This window comes from Eurosta solidaginis, chromosome 3 (assembly GCF_040869045.1).
Source record: "Eurosta solidaginis isolate ZX-2024a chromosome 3, ASM4086904v1, whole genome shotgun sequence".
NCBI lineage: Eukaryota > Metazoa > Arthropoda > Insecta > Diptera > Tephritidae > Eurosta > Eurosta solidaginis.
This window is the reverse complement of record NC_090321.1, coordinates 117,334,509-117,357,646: the sequence shown is the minus strand read 5'-3', so window position 1 is coordinate 117,357,646 and position 23,138 is coordinate 117,334,509. Positions and strand designations below refer to the sequence as shown.

Genomic DNA, 23,138 nt, shown 5'->3' with positions numbered 1-23,138 from the left:
TACTCATTAACACCTTTCATTTGATACCCATATCGTACAAACAAATTCTAGAGTCACCCCTGGTCCACCTTTATGGCGATATCTCGAAAAGGCGTCCACCTATAGAACTTAGACCCCCTCCCTTTTAAAATACTCATTAACACTTTTATTTGATACCCATGACGTACAAAAAAATTCTAGAGTCAGCCCTGGTCCACCGTTATGGCGATATCCCTAAATGGCGTCCATCTATAGAACTATGGCCAACTCCCTCTTAAAATACTATTTGATACCTTCCATTTGATACACATGTCATACAAACACATTCCAGGGTTACCCTAGGTTCTTTTTACAACATGGTGATTTTCCCTTACTTTGTCTCCACAGCTCTCAACTGAGTATGTAATGTTCGGTTACACCCGAACTTAGCCTTCCTTACTTGTTTCGGTTACCTTTTTCACCGGTCTCCTGATATACGAGTCTATTTACAACTTCGCTCAGATACGGCCTTATTAACAGAATCTCTGAGATAAGTTAACAAAAGTTTTAAGGATAGGTCGATATATGTATGTATTACCATGCCATGGTTTACACTGAGTGAAGTATTTCTAATTACAAAACAATTTTTCTCATTTTTAGTAATTTTTCTTTTATTGTACTGATTGTGTATATAATAGTTATCATCGTTACATTAATAGTGGATGTTTATTTTTATTTCGTGCACTTTTAATATCATTTCTATTTTTATTTTGGTGATATACTTTCATTCTTGTTAATAGAGCTTTGTAAGTTGTTTGTACCAGATGCACTTTCACCAAGCTCCAGGTTCTTTAGTAAGCGATATAAACCTACGGCTTCTTTTATGCGACTAAATCCCACACAGAAAGCCTCAATTTCAATCAGCAGCTCCTGTAAAATATAAGAACCAGAGACATAATAATTATAGTAAATATTTCTAAAAGTCGAAACTATATTATTACTTTGTAATATGAACAAAAAAAATGTTTGTATGATAATTATGAGTGACGTAAAATTGTATGAATCATATATAATTATTTTTGTAGGAATTTTTAAAGTAACATAGTAATTATCACACAATTTATGTTATAAAAGTCCCAGCATCAAGGGCGGATTTGATTTTGGAACAATCAGGGGGGGGGAGGGAGGGAGGGCAATCCAATTAAATATTTTTTTTTACGAGGAAGCGTCGAAAGACTCAAAGTTAGTGTGGGACTTTAATCGCACTAAACCTCCTATTGTCTGAGTACCATATACCCCCGGGACCACCGTCAAGTATTCCGTAGGGAGGTAGGTTGAGCACTAAGCTCAACGTCTGTCGGGGTCAGGCTTTGGTCAATTCCATCCAATTTAATGTCAAGAAACAAGAAGCAATGAATTATACAAGTGCCAAACGGCGTGGATCTTGTGCAAATCGTTCTAAAACTCTGAGTACCATATCCTTTCCTTTATCTTTGACCATTTTCCTCTGTACACTCATCATGCTTAATCCTAAAAAAAATGAATCATATTCATCATAAAGTAAACGCAAACGTCAAGCTGTGTAGTTGATTTTTTTTTACCTGTGCTCTTGTGTTTTCAATAAATATAGTGTTTAATATTACTAAATATAGTTTTATTGTTCACATAGTTGGTGAAGTGCTATAATTTGTGTATGCTGAATCAAGAAATTTTATTTAAATTCAATTGCTTTTACTTAAAGTTTTAATATTAAAAATTAAAATTTTCATCAATTTTGCATATACACATATGTACATATTTATTTGCAGTTTAATTGCCGAGTAATTTTCATTGTGTTGTTGCTGTCGATAGGCTTCAGTTTTTTAATAGTGTACTTTGTTTTTGTTTTTGATTTTTTGCGTGCACATTCTTTCCTCAGTGTCACAGCTGTTTGCGCGGTTTGTTCAGTGTTATTACAGTGTATCTCAAACTGCTCATACAGCATATCTCTTTCTAACAGCTACTTTCAAACTGTTGTATTTTTTCTTATAACCCGTTGTGCTATCGTTCAATTAATATTCATACTTTTCCTATTTTATTAATTCTCGGTTTTCTGTAGCATTTATATATATATTTATTCCTCATCCTCTATAAATTTATTAAGAATGTTGTGTTTATATCCTAACTGCTTAGTAAAAAGTGAATCACACCCCTTCGTGGCATGCTGGCTTTGCGATGGGCTTGCCCATATGAAGTGTCCCGGTATATCAGCACGAGTGGTTGACGCACTTAACGATAACGATAAGGGAGTACGCTGGGCTTGTTTGAAATGTAGGCCTACCGAAATTGATCTTTTCAAGGTCTTCAACCAGGCCCGAGATGGATTTTCTGAAATAGGGAGAGAGATTTCCGCTTTATCCGAGAAGTTTAAGTATTATGAAAGCTTATTTAAGTATTTCAAACATTCAAATGTAAACATTCCGGATAATAATCGTAGGTCTATCGATGTTTCCCTTCCAGCTCCGACTATGGATGCTGATCCCAAAGTTCCTTCACCTCCAGATCTTCCACTCCCAACTATTGATAAATCTGTCCTCTCCGAGTCCCTTAGCAGTTCGACCATCGACATCGAATACTCATTCAGCTGTATCTACTGTACCCTCCACAAAAATGAACCAGGCTCCCCAAAACCCCTCTGCGGAATTTGAACCGCCGGCTGGTAGAATGATTACTGGTTCTTCATAGCCCGGTTTAAGCCCTTGATAAAAAAAATAAAAGCTTCGATGCTTCGATCTCCGACCCTCGTAAAAGGCTATGTGGCTGTTTTCGTTTGCTTCACCACCAAGGCGGTCCATCTGGAATTGTGTTCGGATCTCGCCAGTAAGGCTTATCTCTTTGCCTTCGCCCGATTCGCAGGGCATCGAGGGAACCCGAAACAAAATGATGAGCGACAACGGCAAAACATTCATCGGTGCCAAGCGAGCTACCGAAGTAGAGTTCGTCACCTTCCTCAACGAAGTCTCGATAGATATCGTCCAACAGTACGCGCCATAAGGCATCGATTGGAAATTTATACCCCCCGGCGCACCCCATATGGGCGGATTATGGGAATCTGCCGTCAAAAGCTTTAAAACTCATTTCAAAAGGCCGCCGGAACACACAGCTTTACCTTTGAAGAATTCTCGACTTTATTAATTCGTATAGAGGCCGTACTCAATTCTCGTCCCATTTCCCTGCTTTCACAGGACCCAGCGGACCTCACCGCCCTCACACCTGGTCATTTCCTCCGAGGTGCGCCCCTGTTCTCCATCCCCGAACCGAACTACGAAAACCTCTCTACGATTAACCGTTGGGAACGGCTGAAAGTTTTCCATCACCAGTTCAGCAAACGCTGGAAGAATGATTATCTCATGGAGCTGCACAAACGATATCGATGGAAGACAACCCAACCTCCGCCTCGAAAAGGCGATCTCATAGTAACCAGTTTAGAACTAGAATGTATAGTTTTAATGAAATGAATTAATTATACATTTAAATTAACTACGAAATCGGTTGTGTTTTATTTAAAACCCACAATTGGGGGCTCAACCGGGATTTCGCGTCAAAAATTAAGTGCGAAAAGTGAACTATAGAATAAAGATTTAAAGATGGCGGTGAAATGCAAATAAAAAGCCACAAAATGAAATATTGCACACAGTAATAAATGTGGTGGAAAATGAAATTTATCTGAAAAATAAAAGAAAATTTAAAAAAGGAAAATTTTAAGGTTATGGTTAACTAAAGGTGGAAGTGAGCATTTGGAAAGGATCACCCGGCAAGTTTTCATAAGAAACGCCGAAAAGAGGTGCTCCAACGGGCAGAACGCCAGCGTGGGCAGAGAAATATAAGTTATTTCGAAAAGCCGAGGCAATATTTCGCGACAGTAGCCGACACGACACGACGAAATATTCTTTACATGTCAAAAGAAACGAAAATCAAGAGTGAGGAAACCATAAATTAAAAATATAAAAATGAGGCAAGAATTCAAAGAGCCAGGTGAAAACAGAGAGGTGTAAAAAAGATGGCACTAGAAATGAAACAGCGGAAGTGAAGAAATTAGAAATGTAAGTAAATGCCACGAAGTGAAATCAACAGAAATACAGAAAGTAAAATTTGGTATAATGTTCAATGAAACAAAGTGAGAGGAAAGTACGAACAATATACATATTTACAAAGAAAAGAAAAAACAAAAACATCAGCAACTAAGGGAAATCATATTTGAATAAAAAGAAAAAATAAATGTAAATACGACAAGCAACAACATATGACGGGCCGCAGCAGCGTAGCAGAAGGATTTCTAATATGATAATATACGTATACACATCCATATATATTTATATTTAGTTTGTTTGCTTGTTTGTTAGCGTATGTGGTTCCAAACAAAAGATTTTTTGATGTGGTCATCGGTAGGGTATAATTTTTTTGTTACAGATGTACAGCAGTTGCATGTGTGCTCGAATGCATTCGTGACCAAGAGAAATTGATCACGTAGAGTGTTTGTCCATTTATGATTGCCGTCTATAAACGAAAATTTTCATGTACATGTAAAATCCAAGAGAGAAAATGACAAACGTTCATGTTAAGCAGTTGCATGAGTGCTTCGTTTCAGGTTAGAACGCATGGAAGTTTAGAGCAGTATAAAGCTAGTGTTATATAAGTTGGTGTAATTGATAGAAGTAGAAAAGATGGAAGCGGATACAATTACATCGATGACAGTGGAGATGCTAAAGGCGAAGTTACGGGAGCTAGGAGCAGGCAGGAAAAAAGAATTGCAATTACGTTTGTTGCAACATGTAATTCTGGGGAATGATGGAGAAGGAGAAGCTGCTGAAAGCGGGACCGACAAATTCGGTATACGCTGATGCAGCTACAACTAACTCGCGTGCGCAAAGGGTGTTATTTACGTTGCGCGACGTGAAAGATAACGTTTCGTTCTTTTTTGGTGACGGCACTTATGATGTTGAACACTGGGTTGAGGAGTTTGACGATACAGCTGACAGAGTCAGTTGGAATGATTTACAAAGATTTGTATACGCGAAACAATTGTTCAAGGAGCTGCAAAATTGTTTGTTGGGGGATTAGTGGGAGTAAGATATTGGTGCAGCTTAAAACAAGCGCTTATAAACGAGTTTGACAAAAAGCTATGTGCTTCCGAGGTACACCGTGCGCTAAGAAACCGGCGGAAGCAGCCAAAAGAAACATTTCAAGAATATTTGTATGCACTAGTAGAGTTAGGGAAACAAATCTCATTAGACGAAAGGAGTATAGTCGAGTACTTCGTGGAGGGTATACCAGATGTTAGGTAAAACAAGAGCATGTTGTACCAGGCTCGTACATTAAGCGAATTAAAAGAGCATATTCGCGTATACAAAAAGGTGAAAGGCATACGACATCTGGTAATAAAAATAGTTCGGGTACAGCTTCCGCGAGGGCGAAAGGCTCCTCAAATAAAAAATGTTTCAAGTGCGACAAGGAAGGGCATATAACAAGGGCTTGTCCAGGGTATGGGTCCAAAGGTATAACATGCTTCAAGTGTAAGCAGAAAGGACATTATGCGCACGAATGCCAATATAAAAAAGGCAAAGAAATAAAAAGCCAGCGAGTGAATACAATTGGGTCAGCTAAGTCTGGGAACAATGGCGGAATGATTTTTGTGGATGCGTTTATTGAAGGGTTCAAATTAAAACGCTGGTGCAATCATTGGAAATGATGTGCTGCAAGACGTGGAGCTAGTCTTTAAAACAGGTAGCGTGGAGTTTAGAAAACCTAAAAGAGAAGTGGAAATGAATACTGAGCACGCAGTAGCTGAGAGAGCTTCTGCCGGTGCGTATGGTGGTACTGGAGTGGTTGTGCCAGTGCACGATGAGTCTTTCGACAAAAATAGTCAGCGCGTAGTATCTGAGATGGATACTGCTGGTGTGTATGGTGATACTGGAGTGGTTGTGCCAGTCCACGATGAGTCTTTCGACAAGAATAGTCAGAGCGGATTACATATCAGGTGGGAAAAGTGTCAGGTGCAGAAACAAATAAGCTTCCAGGGATTTTTAGTGGAAATTGGAAGGAGTCTTCCTTCAGAGGAGAAAACTAAGACGGTTAGTAGTTTTCCAGTACCCGTGGGGAAGAAGAACTTACAACGATTCTTAGGACTAACTTCTTTTTTTCAGGAGGTTCATTCAAGATTATGCAGTGGCCGCTAAACCACTCACAGATCTACTGCGAAAGGATGAGAAGTTTAAACGGGAGAGCGAACACTTGTTGGCAATCCAGGGACTTAAGCGCGCGTTGGCAAGTGCGCCGGCATTGAAATTGTTTAACCCTTCGGCGGAAACAGAACTGGACGCGGATGCGTCTAAGTTTGGGTATGGAGCGGTTCTGCTTCGAAGAGACTCAGAGGGTCGCTTGTTGCATCCAGTGGAGTACATGAGCTACAAAACAACACCAGTAGAAGAAAGGTGCGTTTGAGCTCGAAGTCTTAGCAGTCATTAACGCATTGAAGAAGTGGCGCATATACTTAAAAGAAATGCAATTTAAAATCGTAAGCGATTGTAATGCCTTGGCTATGACGGTTAAGAAACAAGACGTACCATATAGGATCATGAGGTGGGCGACGTACATACAGGAGTACAACTACACGGTGGAACATAGGTCGGGAACGCGCATGAGGCACGTTGACGCTCTTAGTCGGGTATATTGCCTCTTAGTCGAATACTCGTTAAAGTTTAGAATAAGGGAAGCGCAAGTGCAGGATGACTGGGTAAGGACATTTAGAAAAGCGTTGGAAGCGGGATCATACGAGGACTTTTTTTATAAGGAATGGCCTTTTGTACAACGACTCAATCAAAGGACTATTAGTCGTGCCTTCCAGCATGGATGATGAAATTATTAAATTAGCACACACTCAAAGTCATTTTGGTGCTAAAAGATCATTGGAGATGGTTGAGAGGAATTATAACATACCAAATTTGAGCAAAAAGGTACACAATGTAGTAAAGTCGTGTGTAGAGTGCATTATAGTTGCGGCTAAGAGAGGCAAAAAGGAGGGTTTGTTGACGCCAATCGACAATGCTTCTGAACCGTTAGGGACTTACGACATAAACCATGTTGGTCCACTAACTGAAGCTCGTAAAAAATACAACTATATCTTAGTCATTATAGATGGGTTTTCAAAATTCGTATGGTTGTACCCAACGAAATCAACTGGAGTAGAGGAAGTAATAGAGAGGCTGGAAAAGCAATCAGCAATTTTTGGGAATCCAAAACGGATTATTACGGACAGAGGGGCTGCGTTTACGGCAAATGCGTTTAGGGACTACTGCATGAAAGAAGATGTTCAACACTTGTTGATCGCTACTGGTGTACCTCGGGGAAGTGGTCAGGTAGAGCGCGTTTACAGGACGGTTGTTGCAATGTTAGCGAAGAAATGTCAAAGTAACCCAACCCAGTGGTACAATCAAGGCGCAAAAGTGCAAAAAATTTTAAATAATAACGCACCTCGTAGCACGAAGGTGACACCCTTTAAAATTCTTATGGGATTGGATATGCGAACTTCGGATTACCCAGATTTACAGAAAATTTTAATGAAATAGAAATGGAAGAGTTGAACATTGAGCGTGACACAGTCAGGCAGAGTGCTCGGGAAAACATAGAGAAAATACAGAACGGAAAAACCGTTGATAAAGGAAGAACAGAAGGGACTAAATAGGAGGTAAACGATATTGTAGCTATTAAAAGAACACAATTCGGGGTAGCAATGAAGTTAAGGCCGAAGTATCTGGGGCCATATAAAATAGTCGCCAAACTAAGTCAGGACAGATACGAGGCCGAAAAGGTAGGATATCAAGAGGAATCGCGTAGAACCACGACATTAGCGGAAATATGAAGATGGACATAAGGACGTATTCGAGGTCAAATCATAGATCAGGATGGTCGATTGTATGAATAGAAATAAGAATAGGATTAATAGAAGAGAGTAAAATACTTAAAGGCGGCAACCTTCTTAAAAGGTGCCGAAAATGAAGACAAGTGGTAACCTTGTAACTGGTCGAAGAAATATCGAAGCGTCGGTTGGCAGGTTCAAACAATACCGGCGATTAAATTAAGTTTTCAGTTTTAATGTAACCACCGAAACGACCGTACGCTAATATGGCCGCGTAGTAACTAGTTTAGAATTAGAATGTACAGTTTTAATGAAATGAATTAAATTAAACATTTAAATTAACTACGAAATCGGTTGTGTTTTATTTAAAACCCACATACACAAGAAAAAATTAAAATAAATGATGTATACGGCTCACCAGGTGATGACGTTGGTGTGACTGTAATTGTTGCTGTTGTTGGATTTTTAATATTCAATACGTAGTGCAGGGGTTTTTAAATTACAATTGAATGCACCAATCTCGTTCTATCGCCTTTGCTGGGTGCAAAATCAATATTTCATTTAACGGCGGCAGCCAATGTGCGATGTGCTATGGTAGCGTTTTCACCGACCACCCTGAAGGTAGCGCTTTTGGTGCTGGCGTCCGAATATTTACGGATCTTCACATAAAACTATTAAGGTTGAATTCGATGGTTTGGTTGTAATTGTTGTTTATCTGACCTGTTTGTGGTGTTAAAAATATATTTTTTCAGAGTGTAATACAAATATATTGATTCTTTTTATCACTATTTTTTATTTTTTTTAAATACCGTTTAGGCAGGATCGCCAATGTGGAAGTCGTGGTTGATGAATAATAATATATGTATCTATTTTCTGTTTTAATATACAAATTGCTTTTAATATACATATTGCAGATGGTTTGGTTGTAATTGTTGTTTATCTGACCTGCGCCATTGCAGCTTGTGGTGTTAAAACTATATTTTTTCAGAGTGTAATACAAATATATTGATTCTTTTTTATCACTATTTTTTTTTTTTTCTTAAATACCGTTTAGGCAGGATCGCCAATGTGGAAGTCGTGGTTGATCAATAATAATATATGTATCTATTTTATATTTTAATATACAAATTGCTTTATTATAATAAACGCCTAAATGTAGGTTTCTCATTTATTAAAAACAAACTAAAATTATTCAGAACAATCTCACACAAACCTGCAAAGTACAATTATAACAAAGGTAAAGGTTATTTCATGAAAATAAATATAATTAAAACTAATAGCCCTACATACATGTTAACATATTACGCATTAAGAAATTTTTTAAAGATATACTCTTACGTATTGTGGCGAATATTAGTATCGCTATTCTGTTAGTAAATAATCACAACAACAAAAACAGCAAGCAGTCACACTTATGTACAGGCAACAAGGAATATTGCATGCACATAACCAGCAGCTTGAAGCAGAGAGATTATTTACTCTTACATATATGTAGCCGCAAGCTAAAAGCAGAACTGGTTACTCACAGATACACAAGCATATGACAATAAGAAAAACATAAACTACAGATATACAAGTATATAACTTGTTAATATAATGAAGATTTTTCCAGGATCACCCAAAACAAAAACGCAGAACAGACCAAAGTAATAACGACGAAGGTGTACCCAATGTGATAAATGATTTAATTCAAGTAATTATTAGATGAGTATTGATTACAATTTATGAAATATATAAGACGTATCAAAAGAAACGTGTTCACCTTAGCGAGATCTTTTAGGGAGAGAGATAACAAAAGACGGAAGAATAATTACAAAATCCGCCATGTCTTTAATTATGACATACAAGAAACGAAATGTAGTTGCCACATAGTAAGAGACAATTTAATTGCTAAAAGTGAAAACCTCAACACTCCCTCTCGCTTTTACAATTAAACGTTTGTTAAGATAGAACGAACTTATTGACAAGAAAAATAAACTTGTCTTTGCTTAGTGGCTTGGTGAATATGTCGGCTAGTTGTTCCTTTGTTTTCATATACTGAACATCGCTTTCGTCCTAAGCTTGCATGTCGCATGTATAAAAATATTGAATGTCAATGTGTTTTGTTCGCTTTGCCGACGAGGGAATTTTAACCAAAGTTATAGCACGCTGATTGTCTGAATACAACTTTGTAGGCGATTGCTAATTATGCACACACTCATACATAATCTCCGTGAGCCACTTCGACGCTTTTGCTGCTGCACATAACGAAACGAACTCGGCCTCTGTAGTTGACGTAGCAGTGATTGTTTGTTTTCGTGAGCTCCATGCAAGTGGACCACCATTTAAGAAAGCAGCCCATCCAGAAATACTTCGCCGCTAGCTCTTTTTAATAAGCAAACTCGATAATCTGTGACAAATCCATACGGTTGTTCCATGTATATGACTTCTTCTAAAATCCCATGTAGAAAAGCAGTTTTAACGTCGAATTGAACCATATACAAACCACGCCATTGCAGCAGGGCTATAACCATTCGTACTGATTCATGTCTGACAACGTGAGCAAAAACCTCTTCATAGTCGATGCCAAATTTTTGAGAGCACCACTAATCGGGCCTTAAACTTGTCTATCTCCCCGTCGCTCTTAAACTTTTTCTTAAAAACCCAACGATTTGTGATAACGTGCATATCACTCGTACGTGGTACCAAAATCCATATATTATTTGCTCTGAAAGATTGAATTTCACTTTGGATCGCTTCAGTCCATTTTTCGCAGCCTTCACTTGACAAAGCCTCTGCTAACGATGAAGGTTCTATAGATGCTATGTATTATTCACCAACCACTGTGTCTGGAATTTGCTTTTGGGTCTTTGTTACACTTCTCGCATTATATGGACTTCTCATTAATGTTTGTTGCTTTTCTAATGTTTCTAGCGAGTTTCTTCGTTCAGGTGATGTGGATGATACTGTGGGTTTTGTGCCCACTCCCTCTGGCACTGTACTATCATCCATTTTCTTTTCACATACCTCTTTGATTGTTGTAGGTATTTCATTAAAAATAACATCACGCCGGATTAGGACCCTTCTGGTCTCAGGATCATATACTCTATATGATTTGCTCTCTTCATTGTAGCCAACTAAAATGTGTATGTGAACATACACGTCACCACCAAAAACCCGAAGATGTGTCACTGACGGTTTCTCACCAAACCACAATTCATATGGGGTACGCCAACCAATAATGCTCGAAGCTGTTCTATTTTTTAAATAAACTGCTGTATGTGTAGCATCAGCCCATAAATGCAAAGGCCTACTGTGAAGCATTGATTTTGCACTTTCAGCTATGGTTCTGTTTTGCCTTTCCATAAAACCATTTTGTTTGGGCGCTCTAGGCGTAGTAACTTCGTGTTTTATGCTGTTTTTCAGTAGCAATTGATTAATTTGTTCATTACCAGAACTCTAAACCACCATCTGAACGTTTGCGCTGTACAGAATGTCCATCTGTTCGAACGTCTACCAAGAACTGCGAAAGCCTTTTATAAACATCTGCCCTATTTTTCAAAAAATAAACAAAACAATAACGCGAGTAGTCATCTTTCAAAAGAAGAAAATAATTGGACCCACCAGCCGATAGAATACTCATTTTTTAACATAGGTCCATGTGAAAAACTTCTCCGGGTACTTGGGCACGTTTCGCACCGCTTTTTGGAAAAGACTGTCTGTGCTGTTTGCCGCATGCGCAGCCTTCACAAAATACATTGGTTGTTTGCATATCGGTTAGATTCAGCCCATCTACCCCACTCCCCTCGCACATTTTTAGAAGTGTAATAAAGTTCACTTCACCCAATCTCCCATGCCATAACATTGCAGTCTCAGAAGTTAGAATATTTGCAGCTGATGCCACCTCTGGTTTCAAGTTCATACGATACAAGCCGCTCTCAATTTGACCTTTGCTAATTACACTTTTTCATTCATAAAGTAAACGTACTACACTTGCACCACCTCTGGTTGCTTTAGATATTGAAATGAAATTTTTGTCTAAATCTGGAACTAGTAAAACGTCCTTGATTATGTGCAAGCAGTTCATGTACCCACGTACCTCGATATCGCCTTTACCTTCAACTTTGAGACGCCTGCCGTCGCCAACTTTTACATATACGTTGCTAATTTTGTTATTAAAATTCGTTAAAAGTTCTTTCTGAAATGACATGTGATCTGTTGCACCAGAATCTGTATACAAAACATTCTCAACTTTATTTGCATTTTTTGATGCGTTCAAAATAAATAGATATGAGCTTTGACGATCAACGATGAATGATTCTTTTGTTTGCCCTTTCCTGTCATTCGCTTTACTTTCAAGTAATAGATTTTGAGACTGATTTTTCTTCTCTATTACGTTTTGTTGATGTTTTTTATTTTTAAATTTTTTAACTTCAGCAACCATATCAGCAAGCATACCATATCAACCAATATCATAAAAGAAAAACTCATGAGAGTTTGCAACTTTTTACAAGCACTTCAAAAACTTTAAGGCTGTTTTTCTCGAAAATAGCTGTAGGATACTTTTTTGCGTTAATGCCGACAAGCTACAGAAATGCCTAATCGTTGACAATTGATTGAAGTTGTTACTTCAATAATATCATTGTTGTATTATCAGATAATTTTTGTACATTAGCTATAAAGTTTGTTGGGGTTGCAAGGACTAAATTTTATCAATAACATACCTTCACATTTATTATTTTGTTCCTAATAAGCGATTGCAGAAACACACAAACTAAACGCACCAGTCGTGATTGCATATATTTATCCTTAACAGTTTCACACTTTGATATGCAGTTGCTAATATACAAATGAATAAATTCTGTTGGTAAATCCACAGAGGTAGTTAGTCTGAAAATAAAAGAAATTTTATATTACATAACAACAAAAAATATGTTATATTATATCTGAACAAACGATGGTCTCTCTTCGCTACACTCAAACGCACCAATAAAAGATATTTATTTAGTTTTTTCATAAAACGTTATAAAATGCACCTTTTATTTATTATTTGAGCTTTTGAGTTTAAACAATAACTTTCCACAAACTTCGTATGCAAAATATATATATAAAAGTATTCGTATATAACTATGCAAAGAGGCGCGTCCGCGATTGCCGGCTAATAGTACTTGAATGGTTCGTTGAAAAAAGGATCGTTGCTGACGATGGCAGTGCTTGTGAATTTGCGCCTTTCCACTCGCCGCGCACGGCTGCGCATAAGAATTTCGCCGCCGTCTGGATCTTATTGGAGGCGGCTTAAACATCCTGCCCGCCCTGCAGGGAGGTGCTTGTAAGGACCTTCTGCAGTTCCTGGAAGGCGCGGATGGTGATATTTGAGGCGCGACTGGCTATATTACGTCGTTGGCAGGCCTCGTGGGGTGCGCGTGATCGTGCGCTTGGCCATATGTTCCGGTTTGGGGGTTGCCGCTGGTTTCTTCAATCGGTCCGCTGCGCGTGGTAGTGGAGGCAGAGCCGACACTGAAGGCAGTTGTCGGTCTCTGCCGTGAGAGCCCGATGGATGTCGTCCTGGAAGTATAAGAGCAGACAGAGAAACGAGAAGTAGTTGGAAACAGCGGATGATAAACGGAAATTTAATTATACAGGGGAAACGTATATCAGTTTAGAGCGCTGCGCTCGAAGAGTGCTCCATTGGAAGGAAGCACAGTTTAACTAAGGGGCGCATGACAAGCCCATTTTTGGTGCGAACCTCTACAACCCGAACATGGTTGTCAGGTCCGGGGCGAACGTTCTCGATTCGTCCCAGACGCCACTCGGTGGGTGGGAGTGAATCTTCTTTAATTACAACGAGGTCGCCTGGTTGAGGATTTCGCTGTGGCGTTTGCCATTTATAGCGTTTCTGAAGGTCCTTCAGATAATCCTCTTTCCAGCGTCGACTGAATTGGTGATGAAGCGATTTGAGCTTTTCCCATCGCTTTATCCAGGAGAGGTCTTCCGCGTTTGGCTCAGGAATGGCTAATAGCGGTGTTCCTCGAAGGAAGTGACCCGGAGTGAGCGCTGTGATGTCAGCTGGGTCCTGGGATAGTGAGGTTAGAGGCCTCGAATTGAGAACTGCTTCAATACGCACCAACAGCGTCGTGAATTCTTCGAATGTAAACTTGTGGGATGCAGCGATTTTTTGAAGTGGGTTTTAAAACTTTTTACTGCGGATTCCCACAAGCCGCCCATATGAGGGGCGCTGGGTGGAATATACTGCCAGTTTATTCCCTGAGGGGCATATTTCTGCACAATGTCCGCAGAGCATTCGTTAAGAAATTTAACGAAGTCGCGTTCGAGTGCGCGCTGAGCGCCAATGAACGTTTTACCATTGTCGCTCATCATTTTTGAGGGATAACCTCGTCTGCCAACGAATCGGGCGAATGCTGCTCGAAAGACTTCAGTAGTGAGGTCCGAGCATAGCTCGAGGTGTATTGCCTTTGTGGAAAAACAGACGAATACAGCTACGTACCCTTTTAAGCTAGTGGTCGACCTCAGAACCGATGCTTTTATTTGGAATGGACCTGCAAAGTCTACTCCTGTTGTGGAAAAGGGGAGTGAGAAACTGCAGCGCTCAGGTGGTAGCGCTGCCATTATTTGCGTGCGCGTTTTCTGTTTGAACAGCGTGCACGATTTGCATTGGAAAATGCATTTTTTAATTAGAGGCTTTAGTTTTGGTATGTAGTACTCTTGCCTCACCATTTGGAGCATCAACCGTATTTCTGCATGAAGAAGCAGGCGGTGTAAAAACTCTAGATACAACTGGCAGAGCCTTGAATCCGGAGGAAGGATTACTGGATGCTTCTCGTTGTATTGCATTGTAGAATGTTCCAATCTTCCACCGATACGTAGGAGCCCGTATCCATCCAGAAATGGGTCAAGAGCCAGAAGGGAACTATTTTTGCTTATTGGCATATTGTTTTGTAAGGCGCTCTTTTCCGCCCCGAAATGGCGAGATTTTGCCATTGCCACAAGTCGCGTTTTCACATGTTGCAACTCTTTGTACGTCAGATGGGGATTATGTGTTGTTGCCACCGATTAGGATTTGTTGCAGGCATTGTTCGCAAAGCGGAACACGTATTCAATCACACGGAGAGCTCGAGAGTATGAGGAGAAACGTTGAAGAATGTCGTCCTCTTCCTCGAGTGCGTGATATGCTTCGACCTTGCGTTTCTCGGGTGGAGAAGCGCTACTTGCTTTCGGCTTTGGCCATGCCGAAATGTGGCAAGAAAGCCATTGTGGTCCGTGCCACCAAAGTGAAGAGCCTATCAAATCATGCGGCTTGCAACCACGTGTGCCAAGATAAGCAGGGTTGTCTTGGCTAGATACATGGCGCCAGGTGCCGCTGGGAAGATATTCTCGAATTTGAGAGGTACGGTTGGCCACATAAGTCTTCCAGGTCGATGGAGATTTTTCTAGCCAGGCTAGTACAGTCTCAGAATCTGACCATAAGAATGTGTTGCATGCTTGTAAGTCGAGCTGTTTTCGAACAGTTGAAGCCAGTTTGGCGAGTAGGACTGCACCACATAGCTCTAAGCGGGGTAAGCTTACAGTTTTTATGGGGGCAACTTTGCCTTTCGCAACCAAAAGTGAAGATTTTATTTGGTTGCCCACATGTGTGCGGATGTAAATCGCTGCGCAGTATGCTTTTTCCGAGGCATCACAGAACCCGTGGATTTGGGTGTCTTGCCCTGGAACGACATTAACCCATCGAGGGATTCCGATGTGGCAAATGGCTGGCAGATTTTCTGCGAAATGTTGCCACTTTGATAATGTTGCGGGCTTGGCGCTTTCATCCCAATCGCTGCCATCCAGCCAGATTTATTGGAGAAGCATCTTGGCCTGGATCATAACTGGCGGCAGCCATCCTGCCGGGTCAAAAAGTTTTGCAACAGAGGATAAAATTTGTGGCTTTGTGACCGCATTTTGGATGTGTTCCGGCAGAATGGTGTATGAAAATTTATCCGTGAGCGCGTTACATCGAATGCCAAGAGTTTTGGTATTGGAAGTGCTCTCAAATTTCAAGAAGTTGGAGTCTAGAAGATCCTCCTTCGGAAACTGTTCTAATATGGCCGGGTGATTAGCCGTTAGTTTCTTTAGTACGAAACCAGTTGATTTTAGGGCGTTTATCACTTGAACGAGTGATTCAGTGGCGTTATCGATGGTATGACTTCCGGATAGGACCACATACGTTTGCGTCTTGAGAATTGTTGCAGCCAACGGGAATGTCGCTTTCGTGTCATCGGATAGTTGATGCAACGTACGAATAGCGAGATATGACGCACAATTGACGCCGAATGTAATCGTTTTTAGATTGAAATCGCTAACATTGGAGTTGGCCGATTTGCGAAATAGGATTCGCTGAAAATCTTTGTCATCCTCGTGTATGAGGATCTGACGGTACATTTTGTCAATGTCTCCATTGAACACATACTTATGCATGCGCCACTGTAGAATTAGTAGCATGAGATCTGGTTGGAGAGTTGGACCAGTGTATAGCACGTCATTCAGGGATTTTCCTGACCCAGATTTTTTAGAGGCGTTGAAAACCACACGAACTTTGGTGGTGACCTTATCTGGTTTGACTACCGCATGATGTGGCAAGTAAAATGCGAAGACCTTGCCATTCGAAGTAATTTCGCATGGGTCGGCAGATTCCATGTGATCAAGGTCGAGATATTCTTGCAACACATTGTTGTACATTGTACCTAACTCCCCCTTTTTCTGAAGCGATCCCTCCATGCTGAAAAACTGCTAGAGAGCAGCCGGACAGGATTTTCCGAGGGAGAGTTTTTCAGGAAACTCTTCCTTGAATGGAAGTCGCACAATGTATCGACCGTTTGGTGCACGTGTCGTGGTTGTTGCTTATATCTGCTCACACGCTTGATCCTCGGGGGATATCTGTGGAGGTTGTGGAATTTCCTCCTCTTCTCAAAATTTTCTCAGTTGAGAACTGAGTGTCTCGTTTGACGCTTGGACTTGCGTCGAGAATGACACAACATTTTCAGTTATTGGACCACTAAGAATCCAACCAAAAATGGTTTGTTGGGCAAGTATGCTACCGCCCACCTTTTTTATACCTTCCAGCAGAATTTGTGGAAGTATGTCGCTGCCAATGACCATGCCAGTCTGACCCGGTATGTGGCACCTGGGATCAGCGAGCTCCAGGAGTTTGAACTGCTGCCATATTTTGCGACTAATGGTGGATGTTGGCAGATCTTTTGTCAGTTGCGGCAACACAATGGCATGAGCCTTTATCCTTTTCATGACCTTGGATGCAACCAGTGTCAAAGGAAAAAGCTTGGAGGACTTTTGTACGACTTGTCCAGCCATGCCAGAGATTTCGAACTTTGAATGTTCGAATGGAAGTTTCAACCGTTTTTGCACTTTCGAGGAAATGAAAGTCCTTTCCGAGCCCTGATCAATAAGGGCTCTCAGTTGAAATAATTCCCCTTCGTGTTCGACTGCGACCATAGCAGTAGGAAGGAGAATTTGGTTATCATTGGCTGCATGCAATGATTGAACCGGTGCGTGTTTTTAACAACACGTTAGCTCGCTAGAATCGGAGCTATTCTGCGTTTGTCGAACGGGAGATGTTGACTCAGCAGTTGTGTGCTACACGTTTGGTGCATTCGTTCGCGGAGTGGAACGTTGAGCTTGTGGGCTCGCATGCAACAGCGTGTGATGCCGCTGATGACATGTCGAACATGACCACTTGCTCGTGCACTCATTGATGATATGAGTGCTGCTAAGGCAGTTTGTACACGGCTTAGCTTGTTTTATGAATTGTGTCCGGTTTTGCACAGACATTCGTTTGAATCGTGGACAGAATCTAATAAGGTGCGGGGAGTTGCAACATTGGCAAGTTTCCTTTTTAGATTCTGCCACAAGGGTTTGCGTCCTGTTGAAGGACCTGTTTTGCGCAGAATTTTGATGAGCGACTGGCTTTTGTTTGCTTGGTTGAAGCCTATTGACCCTTTCAACGACTTCATATCTCGAGGTGAGAAAGTCGTTCATTTGTGATCATGAGGGTAGATCTCTTCGAGAAGAGAGAGACTGTTCCCAAAGTGACAGGGTTTTTTCTGGGAGCTTTGATGAACAAATGTACACCAGAATCGGATCCCAACTGTCTGTCGTAACTCCTTGGGAGTGAAGGACGGATAGGCAGTTGTTGATTGTATTTTGCAATTTCTGAAGTTGCTCACTGTTTTCGGATGAAATAGTGGCAAGAGTCAGTAAGGATTTATCTGGTTGTCAACCAAGATACGCTTGTTTTCGTATCGTGACCGTAAAGCTTCCCAGGCAAGGTCAAAGTTATCATCGCTCAACGCATATTGTTTGACGATGGAGCCGGCTTTGCCTTGCGTTTTGTACCGGAGATGGTACAATTTCTGAGCACAGGAGAGCCTTGGGTGGTTAATGTACACCGCTACATGGGACTTTGAGGTAAATATTTGCCTCAGCCGGGGGTTGTTCCACGCGGGGTGGTGGACTCGGCGTTGCCATCATTTTGATCAAGGAAAGTTCATCGGAAATCTTTGCTTTTGTCACTTCATACGTATCAAGGCAGGCGCATTGTTTGCCTTGTACTGAACTCTTAAAATTTTCAGGGAAACTTTCGTCTAGTTTCGAAAATACCAAATCGTAAACCGATTAAAGTCGTGCCCAATAATCATCTAGTGATTTGCCCTTCATCATGAGATAGGATTCAGTGTGATCTTGAATCGGTGCTTCGTTAAATTTTGCACAGTATCTCATCAGATTTTCCCTTTCCGCGTTGAACTTTTGCGCGGATGGGTCAACTGATTTGGATTTCCGGCGGGGGGATGTTGACCTTTCCTTGGCCGTTTCTTCCTTTGGACCACCTTTTGGTTTTGTCCCGGTTTCGGACGTTTTTGGGGGACTGAGTTTTGGGTTTTCACCAAAAAAAAACCCCAATAAAATATTTGTACGCTCAGAGAACGTTCGCAAAATTCGAAGATGGAAAACTCTTCGTGCCACAGAAATTTAAAAAAGGGAATTTAAATTGGTGGCGGTGTTTGTGTTTTTTTTTTTTGAAAAATAGAGTCAAGCACGGACAACGGGACGTTCCTTAAATAATTTAAATCCGCGAAATTCGGATTTCAATAGTATGTATAATGTTTTGTAAAAACAAAAAATATGAAATTAAAAAAAATCACAAACACTTTTCACTTATATATACGTGTAAATATACGTGTGGAAATAAACGTGTATTTGTAAATTACTGGTATATATAGGTATGTATATATTAGAAAATAATTATACTTCGAGGTTTGTAGGGATATTTTTTGAAAAGTTCCTGTAGGGACGAAAATATCTCAAACTTGGTTTTGTACGCCAGAATAAGTACAAATGTACGTGCGCAATATACAAACGTATGTATATATGTTTGTTTGTGCGAACGTGTGCACGTGAATCAGATGAGCTTCTCTGTTTATGTTTTCAAACAGAAGAGTTTGTTTTGATTCGCTTCTTCGTCACTTTAATGTCGGGTTTCTTTTGTGAAGCTGAGTGCGCTTGATTGCACTGTTGGGAGAGTGCAGCAAAGAAAGATGAAAAAATTGCAAATATGAGAGAGGTTGAGAAATTTGATCAGCAGTACACAACTCTCGTTGCTAATGTAGCTCTATGTGCTGGGAGAATGTCGCTAGAAGAGCGACTTGAACGTGTGAGTAAACACGTATGATGTTCTCTGAGTGGAGAAGTATGAATGCTGGAAAAGCAACTTGAAATTATTTGTACATGTATGTCAGTACGTACGTGTGAATATTATGATTTTTAGATATGCTGACAAGCAAGAAAAAATGACTTGGAAGAAGTTGAACTGTATCGACACGTTCAACGCTCTGTGCGAACAACGGGGTAAACTCAGCTGTAGAAGAAATTTTTGCTAATGTTGTTCTTGCACAGTGGGTTTGAGTAAGCAAGTAAACTGCAATTTTTTTGTTGTTTAAATACCACTAGAAATATGTATACATATACATATATATGATTGGCGGATTTTGCCTATTTGTATAGCGGAATATTTTCCACCAATTTTTGGTTGCAAAAAGGTTGCAGTAAAACCAACGGTAAGAAAATTTCCGCAATATTCATGTATATATGTGGATATATATATATATGATTTTGCAGTTAACAAAAATAATATAACTTTTGTGGAAAAAGTTGTATTATTTTCTATGTTTTTTATGAAAAATAAAAAAAAATACCTACTCACCGATTCCTGTATTCTGTTCCTTATGGGGTTGTTGTATGGCTTGTTGATTGTTCCTTAGCTGGCTGTTGATGCTACTGCTTGTAAAGCTGGTTTTTATTTTTGATTTTTTCAAAACAGGCACTTATGATAAGTGCGCCGACAATTTTCAAAAATTTTGCTCTCTTTTTTTTCGCAATTTTTTATAAATATATGTGTTTGTAGTTTTGTTTGTGTTTTGTTCGAGGACTGGAGCTCTTTACAAAATCGGAGTTGTGGACTCGAAAGCACTAAACTGATGGTGAAAATTCAATTTTCGTGTAAATTTACAAGAAAAAATTATTTTCTTTTCATGTATAGCTATGTGTATATTTTGAGCACACACTGTCACTTTTATTTTATAGTTGCATATATGTTATTTTGTATGTCTAGATAAATATATTTTAAGCACACACTACTTTGTTTTTTGCTTAGGTTTTATTTTTATTTTTTTTGTCGAACGAGAAAATTCGATTATGTATAATTTAATTATTTTATTTTGTTTTTAAATATTAGGGGTTGGGCCAAAGATGGCTGCGAAGGACCATGAACAACTGTGTGGTCTTTCTTCGCTACACTTAACAATTCCAATTAAAAAGGTCAATAGTTTTTCTTTAAAAACGTTATAAATGCCTTTTATTTATAATTTAATAACTAAGTAATTAACTCCTTAAAAACTTGACTTTAAAAATTCAAATTCAAAATATTAATATGTTTGCGTATTTTAAATAAATACCCAAAAGGATTGCGTCTGCGGTTGCCGGTTTATAGTGCTAGACTGGCGAATGGAATATTGTTCATCGCCGATGGCAGTGGTGGGTATTCGTTGGCGCCTTTCCATTCGCCGCGCACGGCTGCGCATAGGAATTGCCGCCGTCTACTGGGGATGGAGGCGGCTTAAACACTCATGTTGTGATATTAAGTGATTTATAATCAAAAGTGTTGGTTTAAACTAAAACTATTTAAGGTAGATAACATCGCTATTTAAATACCTTTTTTTTTTTCGAAGTCCGCGTCAAAAATTTTCCAAGGCAAAAATTTTTGAGATCCCAGGTATCCCTATAGTAATATCATGTCGAATCATGCATCCTTTTTATTTTTCTAATTTTTTCCATAAAAGTAAAATCTGTATTTTTATTTTTTGAGTCCGATGGAACAAGTTAAACTCGGACTTTTAAAAATAAAAGTGCGGAAATAAAAGTTAAATCCGGACTTTTATTTTTTAAGGCCAAAATAAAAGTCCGGTTTGATAACAAAGAAACGGCTTACCCGAATTAAAATTTGGTACCCATCGATTCTCCTGGATTCCTAAAATTAAAAACCTTATGGACTTGTGAGAATTTATGTTAATAATACTAGCAATTTATCAGAAGCAAACTATATCGAAAATCTCGTAGTATAAATAGTGAACCTGCAGTGGATTTTTGCAATAAATTTCGTTCCAATAGAACTATTAGAGTCAAAATTGGTAAACCGCATTCTGCTATGATGGCAAAGCCTTCTAAAAAATGGGCGTAATCGGTCAGTAGCCACGCCTCTTTCTGTATATAGAAATTTCTGCACAGAACATGCGATATTTGAGTATCTAAAGAAGCCATGTTATTTAAATATTGCGTGACATTGCATGTAGTTGATCCACATAATGTTCTTGGACAATGGGCGTGGCACCGCCTACTTTCCAAATAAGATTTTTTGGACTTTCAAGAGCGATAACTCGTACACTCTTTGAGCTATGATTTTGCAAATTGGTAATCGAACTTCATGTTTGTATTTTTACATGCCGACAGAAAAATTTTAAAATCGAATTAAAGTCACACCCACTTGTATATAAAAATATCAAAACTGGCTACTTGAATTCATTGCCAAGTACGTGAATATAATAATAATAATAAACCCAACGGATTAATACCCTCCAAAGCCCGCCAAACCGACACGAGGGGCGCATCCGCATGACGCACGGATTTGTTTTTGTTTTTGCTGAGTTGTTGATAGGCGGAGGTTTGTTAAGCGTCGAGATCTAAAACTGCTCAGCTACAGAATAAAAATCATCAGCTGAGTATTATATACATAACAGTAGAAAATTATACATATAGTAAATTGCTAAATAAGTTAACGATTTAGCATATAAAGATTTTTATTTTTTTTATTTTTATTTTGTTACGAGTTAAGATAGGATAGGACAGTTTTCCTTATAGTAAAAAGTGAATCCGTTATATCAAATGAATTCGATTGAGATTTAAAATCTTAACACAAACACCGGAAAGGTTCATTTAATTCGAAATTAGTTCTACACTGCCTCAAAAGAAGAGGTTTGTAATGTCTTGACGCTCGTGATGGGACATTGAAGTTTACTTCGTTCAAAAGAAAGGGGCTAGAAATTAGTCCATTCAGTAGTTTAGCCATAAATAATACGCCTAGCATTTCTCTACGTCTAGCGAGAGTTGGAAGATTGATAAGCTTTAACCGACTAGTATAAGGTGGAAGATTATACGCAGAGTCTCAGTGAAAATTCCTTAAAGAAAAAAGTAAAAATTGCTTCTGTATTGACTCAAGCCTATCTGCATGAACTTGATATCGTGGATTCCAGACTACTGATCCATATTCTAGTATCGGTCTAACTAATGTGGTAAAAAGGGCTTTGGTTACATAAGGGTCACTAAATTCTTTAGACCATCTCTTCACGAATGATAGAACACATCTAGCCTTATTGGCAGTAGTCATAATATGAAGGTTGAAACTAAGTTTAGCATCCATCGTGACTCCCAAGTCAACAAAATAATTTACTGACGCAAGACAAAAATTATCAATTACGTAAGAGGCTGCTGGCAAACGCTCCGAGAGAGGCACATGAACTTACATTTATTGATGTTCAGCGGCATTGAATTCGCGTTGCACCAAGGAACTAAGCAGTTTAAATCCGCTTGAAGCAATGGACGTTCTTCAATAGACGCATAAGACCTAAGAAGTTTTACATCATCAGCATACATTAAAATTTTGGAATATTTTATTATGGTACAGATA

General features: G+C 39.4%; 1 protein-coding gene across 2 annotated transcripts in view; it reads right to left on the bottom strand.

The window, feature by feature from the left end:
• Positions 1–602: 602 nt before the first annotated feature.
• The window catches only part of Not11 (CCR4-NOT transcription complex subunit 11), a 183,971-nt gene continuing 161,435 nt past the window's right edge, over positions 603–23,138 (bottom strand). Inside the window, exons 4-5 of one of the 2 annotated variants that reach the window (XM_067772974.1) lie at positions 12,556–12,721; positions 603–888 (exon numbers count right to left, since the gene is read on the bottom strand). In XM_067772974.1, coding sequence (XP_067629075.1) covers positions 724–888; positions 12,556–12,721 — 331 coding nt within the window. In that variant the 3' untranslated portion in view covers positions 603–723. Of the gene's footprint in view, positions 889–1,214; positions 2,326–12,555; positions 12,722–23,138 lie in introns of those variants that run through there. The other variant, XM_067772975.1, reaches the window with a different exon arrangement.